The sequence below is a fragment of the Micropterus salmoides genome, unplaced genomic scaffold (assembly GCF_014851395.1).
Source record: "Micropterus salmoides isolate LMB-PRFRI ecotype aquatic unplaced genomic scaffold, ASM1485139v1 Ms_hic_scaffold_13, whole genome shotgun sequence".
NCBI classification, from domain to species: domain Eukaryota; kingdom Metazoa; phylum Chordata; class Actinopteri; order Centrarchiformes; family Centrarchidae; genus Micropterus; species Micropterus salmoides.
The window spans coordinates 26,083,855-26,094,797 of record NW_024040374.1 but is presented as its reverse complement, the minus strand read 5'-3'; the positions used below and the strand labels follow the sequence as shown (position 1 = coordinate 26,094,797).

General features: G+C 42.0%; 1 protein-coding gene across 1 annotated transcript in view; it reads right to left on the bottom strand.

The window, feature by feature from the left end:
* nhsa (Nance-Horan syndrome a (congenital cataracts and dental anomalies)) overlaps nucleotides 1–6,823 on the bottom strand; it is a 32,997-nt gene extending 26,174 nt beyond the window's left edge. Inside the window, exon 1 of the mRNA XM_038716570.1 lies at nucleotides 6,119–6,823. Within this exon, the coding sequence (XP_038572498.1) occupies nucleotides 6,119–6,398 (280 nt within the window). The 5' untranslated portion in view covers nucleotides 6,399–6,823. The remainder of the gene's footprint in view (nucleotides 1–6,118) is intronic.
* Nucleotides 6,824–10,943: the final 4,120 nt, after the last annotated feature.

Genomic DNA, 10,943 nt, shown 5'->3' with positions numbered 1-10,943 from the left:
GAAATGCTTCCGGCTAGTAGTGGCAAGACAAAGACCAGCCGACAATAGTTTTATAGCTCTGTGAGCAGTCAATATTTTGCCAGGTTGCCAGGGAAAAGAATGTGGTAAGGTGCTGCAAACTGCATGCTGCAGTAAAGCTAGTTTAACTTGAAGTCAGATGTGTATTTATTTGATCTTTGGGGAAAATCTTGTAGTCTCAGCTACAGTCTTAGGAATAACAGTTACATGTATGTTCAGAGAGAAGGCTGAGCAGATGTTATCTCTTCTGAATGAATAGGGGTGAGGTCACACTGATCTTTAATCTGTGAGTGCAATTATACACAGTGCTTCCAATAAATAGTTTTTCATACAAGAACACCATTTCAAATCAAATCAGGTACCAGGCACCACAGGTCATAACAACAAAACACATCACGCACTGTATGAGAGTTGTTCATGTGTAGTTCAAGTGTTCAGTGCCTAAAAAGTATAGTAGATGTTGTTGCAGATGTAAGGGTTGATTTAAAGCTGTAAGAACTCACAGAAATGGGAGGAAGTAAAGGACAAAAAAATATCCTACACTAACCATGCTGTTCACAGCTTAGTCCTTCTCCAGCCATGAGTGACAACCTGAACGGAAGACTTTGCTTAAGTTATTGAGTTGACTCTGACAGTTTAATCATCCCGGGCCATGGACTGGGTTTTGCCGGTCCGCTGACCTGTAGTTATTCAGTATCATGTCAAACGTTAAATCCACTCTAATTGGCCGGTCAAGTCTTTAGAGGCAGAGTGATAAGCAAGAAGGAGGCGGCTGTGTTTGTTCTTTTGTGTTTTGGAGGGGTGTGTGTAGAGGGGGTTTTCGAGGTCAGCAGGCTTTTGAGGTCAGTGGGTAGATGACTTTGCCCCCCTACCTCCTCTACAGGACAGGCTTGAATTGTCCTGCTAGTGCCTCAGACCCACACTCAAGAGCTCGACGCAGAGTAATGAGTGCTGCGGAATGTTTTTTAATAAGTGTGAGTGTGTGTACGAGAGACACATACACACCTCGGGGCAAGGAGATAGCTTATCGTGGCTCCCAATTTCTGCAGTAGAAGAAACAATCCACTCTCGACAACAACAAACTCGAGCTTAACTTCCCCTGAAGGAAGCTGACGTTACAAAAACAAGAATCTTTCACACATTCCAGATAAGCGGCTCGAAACACACTTAACACAAATGTTGTCTATACACCTGAAAATACACAGAAGGCCAGTAGAGGGATTTTTAGGTGAGCGTATAGACCCACTCGGAAGCACTTGTTCTCATGGAGGGTCCCACCGCAGGAATGTAAAGTGTAATCACTCACACATTTCCCTCAAGCAAAGCAATGAAAAAAAAAACTTAATTTTAACAAAACGTCTCCTTTCATAAACAAACACAGCCCCAACCCCTAACTCCAGTTTCTCCCCCATCTCCCCTAATCACACCAGCCACCCAGGCCAATTTAGGGAACGTGTGTGGGGTGCAAGGTCCCAGAAGTGCAAGCGAGCACTGTGGTTTCCTGGTCACTGGCTTTTTGGAATGCTTGACTTGACAGAACGGTTCAGCAGAAACCACTTCAATCACAGGCCGAGCAATCCACCGGGGGCTGAGGTGCTGAGACGCACACATACTTAATGGAGCCTAGTGAAGGGGAAACCTTCAGTTCAGGCCGCACGTCTCATTTCAATGTCAAATCACTCTGGTATAAAAATAATATGCTGACAATGAAGTGTTTATACCATCTTATCAAGTTACAATGCGGAATACTTAACAAAGGCATTGGTTTGTTCATAGTTTGGTACTTTGTTCATTCTCTGGTCCATAAAAAAAGTCAGAACGCTGAATATAAGCTGCGAGGAAGTACATGACATCAGCTTTAAGACAGTAGAATGAATACAACAGGGCACGGCATCTTGGCTGTCTAGGCTTTCTCAGAGTCTGTCTGGAAGGAGAGGGAAGGTGCAGGAATAAATGAGCAAGTCTTTGAAATGGGCTCTATAATTATCAGGGGTACTATGTCAACGGCAGGTTGTCTAGACCTGCAGAAAAATGCCTACGGTTCTGATAATGAAAGAGAAAGAAAGAGTAGAGGCTCTCGATCCTGTTTTAAACTGTGATCCAAGATTCACGGATTAATTAATTTTCTTTGCGTGAAGTCTTTGTTCGCTTTATGGAAAGAGATTGAGTCTTTCCACATCTGTTCCTACGTCATACATTTAAGTCAACTACTTGATAAAGAAAAACGGGATCACTAGAGAGACCACTACTGATGAAATATGGGTTCACTCACTGACATTCCTACATTATCTGAAGCTCTATGGTGAATCCCAACATCTATTGCTATTGACCTCAGATGGATGATGCATTGACTCGCTGTTACAGCGTCACTTAGTAAATCAAAGTCCCAGTAATGGCTGGACTGGGTCAATGAAATGCAGAAGGGAAGGATTGTCAGTAGGCTAATGTGGTTTCCTGGCCTAAGCTGCTCTAGTGGAGTTTATAGTGGCATAGATGTTGTGCTACTGCCGTCCACAGACACTTTTATTCCAGGCCACGAGGTTCACAGAGCTGCATGAACGTCACAGCGCTGAAGTGGAAGACCTGGAGTGAAATCAAGAGATGGAAGGATGGTAGCTGCAGAGCATAAATACATGGTGCTCAATCTTACTCAAGGGGTTGTTTAAGCATGCGGAAAAGTAGCACAGTGGAAAGCCTAGAGCGCCTACAAGCACAGTAGTAGAAATTGCAACTGCTGCAGGCGCTTGTCTTTTCTTAAAGGTTACATAACATGCAGTATGTGTCGTTCAGACCTTTGAGCTGGCTGCACTTGACAATTGCAAATGCACAACTAGAATTTTAAAGCAAACTTAATTAGTCAGATGGTTAAATAATGTTTAATTTAAGAGTAAAATGTATTTATTTAACTAGAATGGAATTATAGATTCTGCAGATGTTGTCACATTAGCAGCAATATACACGCAGCATGCTTATCTAAATGATAAGATATTGAACCTGGCTGTTCTTTTATGTGCGGCCACTTGCAAACACTTTTTCGTGGTGTACATTACTTTGAATTCAAATTTGTACGCACATAATTATCCTAATTATGAACAGGAGGGAAATAAAACCTTTTTTGTCACGATTTGTTCAAAGCGTTTTGTCAGTGAATTACAGTTGCACTGAAGGTTTATGTTTTAATACTACAACGATTACATATCTTATCACTTTCTTAACATAACACTTTAAAGTCCCGAGATTACCACATAAGACCATGCAGACAGTTTGCAACACTAATGCATTATGGATTTAACAAGATCCTGGTCTGACACACTGCCAGAAATGTAAGGCATCATTACTATCTTGTGTGCTACTGTGTTTTACTCAGTGGATCTGTGCTTTCCTCTTTTTGGTATTGTGAAACAGTCTCTGGAGCGGTCTGTCCAAGGAATGTGGTAAAATGTGCCATGTGCTCTTGGACCAGAAAAGCCAGAGGGCCACTTGCCGCCACAAGTATTACATCTCCCCCTCCACACAGAGCCAGTGTAACTTAAAACCCAGCAGAGCTCTCTAACACGGGGCAGCACTGCAAGGCCCGGTCTGGCTGAGGAGCTCTTGACGGCAGTCAAACGCAGACATTGATGGGGTGTCACAGCAGAGCTGTCTAAACACAGGGCTGAGGGATACATGCCAGGCTCCTGGTATGGATTTGGATAAACAGATTACGAAACAGAGACTCCTCATTCTTCATCTTTCCAGAAACATTTCATTTTAAGGTGTGTACTGTTTGTTTAATAAGGATCCCTGGTATTATTTAGTTGGACTCCACTGTATAAATAGCCATGTCAATCATTCTTAGACATTAGAAGCATCACTTAAGTGTCTATATATGGACCTGCTGGTGTGCTCAGCACAGCTGGTGCTGATAGAGAATAAAATGCTCAATATGAGATGAAGCGAAAGTGAAAGAGAGACACTCCTAGCAAAACAAGTCGATCAAAATGTGTCAGCATCAGGCAGAGCATTTAAAAATATGCCCGCATGCAAATATTACCACAGAGGAAATCGGAAAACAGATCCTGTGATACCTTACCAATGAGTCAATATCTGATTTTGCATAATTCAATATGGTATCTGTAGCTGTGTCCTTCAGCAGTCGCCTTGAGGGCGGAGTCACAGCCAAGTCATAAAAGCCCACCCCCACCTACTGAGCCCTCAGTGCCTTGAACTGCTCAATTTACACTAATTGTCATTCAAATGAGAGGGGGGGGGGTCTGTTGTTTAAGGTTGCCCCTGACACCATTAATATGAAAAGCACAATTTAGGAGTAATTAGGCTTTTCCAGGCAAAGGGGGTTATCTGGTCACCTAGCATAACAACATGAGGGAACTTAGACATGGGATGAACCAGACAGTAAATCATTTAACTTTAATATTGCATTTTGCTGTCAATTTTATACAGCTGCTTAAACACAAACTCAGCTGAGAGTACTGCATTCATACAATATGGCTCCAATTACAACACTGTTGTAACTTTTTATGACTGATTCTAAGAGATGGCTTAATAATAGGAGCTTCCCAAATGAACTGGCGCTGGTTATTTACAGACAGCTGGAGTCAAAAGAAAACTATAATAGCCTCATAAGAAACTACATACTGTGTCACTTATAATCATCCATTCACATTCTGTTGCATCCCAGCACAGAGAGGAGGGTACTTGCAAATATATTACTCCTTAATTAATACAACATCTAGATATGACCAAAATGACTCTGGAGCTGTACAGACAAATTACAAGTGGTCAGTTTATTGTGACTGCACTTAGAATCATGCATAACCAGTCTAGCCAGGAATACTAGACTGACACTTTTGCCTCAAACAGGAGCTACAAACGCTGGCGGAAAAAAATCTCTGCATTAGGTTTAAGAAGGGTCAGGTCTGTTTTTTTGTTGAGGCAGGCAGCAGATAAATGCCTTTAGGCTAATCCTTTTACAGACCACAGGAAGCAGGGTTTGGGGAACATGCAAGAACTTGCTGAACCTAAACTAAAGGTTAGGTTCAGCAAGTTCTTGGTCACCACTGGGGTATGTCCAAGCTGGAGAAACCGTTCCGGGCTGGACTAATCTAGGGGCGCACAGGTTCCCTAAGTGCTTCCTGGAGAGTGGGTTCACACATAAATACAGACACACACACACACACACACACACACACACACACACACACACACAAATATCACATCACCACCCAGTCAGTCAGGGAGGGACACAGAGACCAAAGGAGCCAGGCCATAGCCACATGCTGTGTTATCAGGGTAATGAATTCTTACTGGTGGCCAAGAAAGTTTATCCTAACGACACAAGAAGCAAAACGACAGTGAGGACAGCAGAGCATCATGTTTTAACTTAAAGCACCCACAATGTGCGTGTGTATAAACACACATGTGTATATAAATATACATTAGTGCTCAGCAGAAGTCATGTTTATATCTATATGAATTGCCACTTTTTCAAATATGAGTACAGCGCTTAGACACTCATTGGAGTTTTTAAATGGAAAATCCCTGCGAAGTCGCCTGTAAATTCACTTAAGTTATATTAAGCCATAACTCTGACCAGCATACTGCAGGCTAACTTACTGTTAATACTAGAGAGACAGCATGTCTATAGCACTGTAATAGCTGAGTGGCTACTAGCTGGGGACAGCCAGGCTGTCACACGCCCCTCAGCGTGGGAAGATATAAAAACAGCAGCGCGCGTTTCCCAAAAAGAACAAATTGCTAATGTTTACAAAAACAACGAAGGACATATTGCAACTAACATTAAAATAGTAATATTGTTTTTACTTAAATGCCTGTCTTCCCGTGCGGGGGCGTCAACAATGACTTCCCTGCGACTTAATCGTACTTTCGTGTAGTTTTTAAGATAGCATTATACAACTTGTGGTAAACTTTGACAACTTTATTTATTTTTATCTATGTTATCGTTTTTGTAGAAATGCAGTCAAAGTGAAGCTGATAAGTGAAAAGGGTGCCTCCTCGTGCCGCTTGCTTTCAGAGCCGCGCGCTGCTCGTGCGCAGGCAGCTCCAACGTGAAACAGATATTAACTGAGAATCAAGTACTCACGCACTGCCTCCTGTTTGGGGTCCAGCTCGGAGCAGGTTTGCTGAAGTTGGTTAATCTTGCTGTGCAGCCGCCTGACCCGCTGGTTGGTGGATGTAAGGTCGTTTTCCAGCTCCTGGAATATGGAGCAGGCATGTCTGGCCAGGTCCGACAGCTGCCGCAAGGTCCGAGATAGAGCCACATTACTGATACAGACCAGGTCCTCGAAAAGCAGACCCTCCTCGTTTGGGATTTGATACCTGCACAGCAACTGAGGTTCCACGACTCGTTTGGCAAATGGCATGTTGCTGCGGACCGGGGAATAAATCCAACAAAAGTGACCCAAGAGTGAGCACAGAGCAGTTCTCTCCCCTCGGCCCCTGATCCAGCTTCTCTGAGTTCAGCTGCTGCTGAAGCCCCCCATCCTTTCATTTGTTAGAGAGGACTGTTGTGCTCCTGGCTGCTGCGCCGGGTCATCTGCTGCCCTAATGCTAGTGTGTTTTTCACTGCTCCAAAGTAGAGGTGGTTTTTAAAAAAAGACGGTAGTAAAATCTGGAGCGGAGTCGATGTTTTTACTGGATCGGGACTCCCTTGAGTTGCCGTGTTGGCCTCACAGCGCCCAGCAAAAATTACATTGGTGCTGAAACATTTTCAGAAGGGACACTGCATCCCAACAAAGGTCTTATGGACATGCTAGTGTCATATGATGTGAGAATGCCACAATAACGTGAGTTCAGGTCTCTGTTCGAATATCACACTGCTTTAAGGAGAAAAAGACAAAATCACTGAGTAAAAACTTAATTGATTTTAAAATAAACATTTTAACTATGACTAAATGTTCCCTGGCCTGTGTATGAATTATAATTCATCAAAACCCTCCCAGGTAATTGCACCTGTCAGTCAGTGACGATCCAAAGTGTATTTTCATTAATTTTAGCTCTTGGGTTAAACTAGAACAGAAATGATTTGTTGATTAATTGATTATAGATATCGACAGAAATGCAAGGATACTGAACACTTCATTGGTCCCACTCACCAGTCTGGTTCCAAATATTAATATTTGCCTGTTCTCTTAGTCTTCTATGATAATAACATGATTGTCTTTGAGTTTTGGACTGTTGGTTTAACAAAACAAGACCTTTTAAGATGTTACCATAGTATATGGGTAACGGTGACGGACATTTTCCCCAACGTTCTGACATTTTTATAGACTAAAAGATTCATTGATTAATCAAAACAAAACATGAACTGGCACCTCATTTTTAGAGCTATCAGCATGGGAAAAATGTAATTGAATGACACAGAGCTTATGTTACTTCTTCTGGACAAGCATCACATTGCTTTTGTTATTTACACTGAGGTGGTTTGGCTGTATTATGGGTGAAAATGGAAGACCTCGTTCTGCCTCACATGAAAAAACACATTTGGATTACTTGTGTCCAATTCCCTCGTAACCAAGGAGGGGGAAAATCAAGTAAATGTCTTCTTCCTAGTCTTAAAGCAATTTACACTACATGTAACATTCACCCCATTCACACACTGATGGCAGTACCGATGCAGGGTGCCAACTGCTCATCAGAAACCAACACATTGCTGTGTGTGCAGACTCGAGGAGCTGGGAATCAAACTGCTGACCTTCTGATTAACAGTTGACCTGCAAGACCTCCTGAGCCAAGCCACCCCATAGCTGAGACAAAAGCATGCAGGCTATTGCCTAAGCATTCTCCATAAAAGCTGCAGTACATTATGTGTTTTGACAGAAATTTAAGTAGGATTAAAATAATTATTAGACAATTGCTTTTGCATGATTCCAAATACACAATTTTTAGCTTATTGTAGGGCATAGTATTTTCTTCATTCATTCTTAATTTGAGAGGAAACTGTGAGGATTCCTGTTTTACTTTAAATTTTCCATGTCTAGGTAAATCTTTGCTTTCACCTCAGTCCTGACAGACCAGGCCCAGCTTCATTCACATTTGCTGAATGAGTGTTTAGCTAAATCCCACCAGCTGACAGGGCCAGAATCGGCAGAGGTGACAGCCTGAAAGCCCTTCCTGCGGCCTAACTAATGTCCACACCAGAAGTGCAACCTTTGCAAAGCCCGGCCTGGGACAAAGGAGGAACGAGGGAACTGGCGTATGTCGTCATCTTTGAGTAATGGTGCTGCGACAAAAGGGCTAACTTGAGCAGACAAAAGCTGGTAATCTTTGTTGTGAGAAGGGTCAGCTTTAACTTCACAACACCGGGGGTGATACAAGTTATTGAGAAGCCATTGCACATTTACAGTGTATTTACACTGAACTTGAAAATGAAATCTACATGTCTTTGTCAATTCATTTCATTAGATTAAGTTTCTGATTTATTCCAACAAACATTTGGTCTTAAAGGAAGTCCACAGAGACCTGATTCTGTCACTGAGGATTTCTTCTATTTGTGTCTGAGAGCACACAGTATCACTGTCTCCAGCTAGACAAATCAATAATAATAATAATCATGCATATAATAATAATCCAGTTGCTGACTTTATGTAAGATAGCTAGATGGCAATTATATCAAATAGGCATATACTTAGAGATAACACATGGCTGACACATATAGTTTCCTCATCACGTGCAGCTGTCATCTTGAAATGCAAGTCAAACATTTTTAAGTGGTATTTATAGTTCAGTGAGAATGGCTCCCTGTTAAGCTGCCTGATTTAATGAATACACACACTCCTCTCCTGATGTATAAGATGAAATAAAACCTACAGTATGGGAGGAGATGCTGTAAGTTGATGTGGCAGGTACTGACATGCAGGGCTGTGCCAAATATTGGTTATGGAACAGAGGAGCTATGAGCGCCTTGTTGTCGTCTGGCATCCTGCATCTGTCTCCCAGACTGAACTCATTTACTCCAGCTCATTCATTTTCTCCATTCATTTTCTCAGATGTGGGAGCGACAATTTATCCCAGAAAGCCCAAACACAGGGTCAAACACTGCTCAGCTGTTTTACTTGGATTTCAGAACCTGTTTCATTTTGCGCTTTTGTGAAAAATGTCCTGCGATTTCAATCACCCAAAAGAACTCATTCAGTCTTACTTGTCTTTGGTCCTCTGCTAGGCTCAATTGAGTCTAGGAAAATACTTCATATCCTGAAAATGAGTAATATGCTGCTATTTCCAGGAAAAATTTGAGGCAAAATATATCAACCACGCTATGTGTAACAAGATAAGAGTTTACAGCCATGCTAGAGGCTATATGAGGCTGTACTTGGGAAAAGCAGTTCTTTGAGCTTAATGCATTTTAGCATTAGCATGCTAACATGCTCACTGTGTCAATGCTAAAATGCGGATTTTAAGCACGTTTAACATTTATTAATTAGCATGTTAGCATGCTAGCATTCATTAATGAGCACTAAAGAAAAAAGTAAAACTGAAGCTGATGGAAACATTGTAAGTTTTGCAGGAGTTTGGTTGTAAACCAAAGTACAGAACATATTCTAATTTTGACCTGATGATGATCACCTACTTATTACAATTCACCCCGACCTATGCTTGAATGTTTGTATCAAATTTCATGGCAATCCATCGAATTGTCACTCAAAACCACAAATATCAACCTCATGGTGGCGCTATGGGAAAAGTCAAGGGATCACCAAAGTCATTATTGTACATTATCTGGACACCATGAGTGTTTGTACACAGTTTGGTTCCAATACATCACAATAAGGTTTGAGATTTGGTCATTAGGCTTCATCCTCATGCCTATGAGGACCAGGAATGCCTATACAAAATTTCATGGCAGCAGTTGCTGAGATATTTCAGTCTGGACAGAAGTAGTGGACAGACTGACCAGCCCTGCCATCCCTAAGGCCATGTTGCTAGCATGGTTAAAAACCAGGATGTTGATAAAGAAATGTCTGGATGAACATGAAAGTCTTTGATCATTTGACTTGGAGTGAGTGCAGATTATGAATGCAACATGAATGAATAGGAGGGAGGTGTCTAAACGGGAGCCAAGTGTGCCAACAGATATTTTGGGACGGCAGCGGCGGAGGGTCTGGGAATAGAGCCATCAATGGTGATCTGCTTGACCTCTGGTTGTTATGTCTGTGTCAGAGAAAGCACAGCTGCTTTGTGAGAGCAAGAGGGTCATGACTGCAGTCCAATCTCTCTTGCTCTCATACCTATGATAATGAATTCTAAAACATTTGCTAATGCAGTGGTTCTCAGACATTTTCTTTAATGCCCCCTGAAGAAGCCAAAATCAGTTCATGTCCCCAAACCACAGTAAAAGTGGATTTCATTTTTATCAATCATTAACAAATCAGGCGATTGAAATAAACACGATTGATGTTAGCAAAATGGCCTTGCTAGCATCAGAGCACTTTTCTTTGTTTGTCACCACATGAACCATATTCATGCAATTTTAGGTCTGCTCAACATCCATGACCCCACTGAAGTGGCTCAATGCTGCACCCCCCTGTTTTAAGAACCACTGGGTTAATGTATGCAAACTTTAAAGTGGTCCAATTATGCTCATTTTCAGGTTCAAAATCTTATTTAGGGGTTGTACCAGAACAGGTTTACATGGTTTCATGTTCAAAAAAACACCATATTTTTGTCATACTGCATATTGCTGCAGCTCCTCTTTTCACCCTGTGTGTTGAACACTTCGTTTTAGCTGTGGAGTGATACATCTTGCCTCTACAAGATCTTTGCTGAGAGTTGAGCATGCGCAGTTCCTAGTTAAGGACTACTAGCCAATCAGTATCAGAGAAGGGCGGGTCGTGAGAAGCTGGTAAACAGGGCTTCGGTTCAGCTGTATATCCCATTATCAGCTTAGCAACATAGAATGGAGCAAGAGT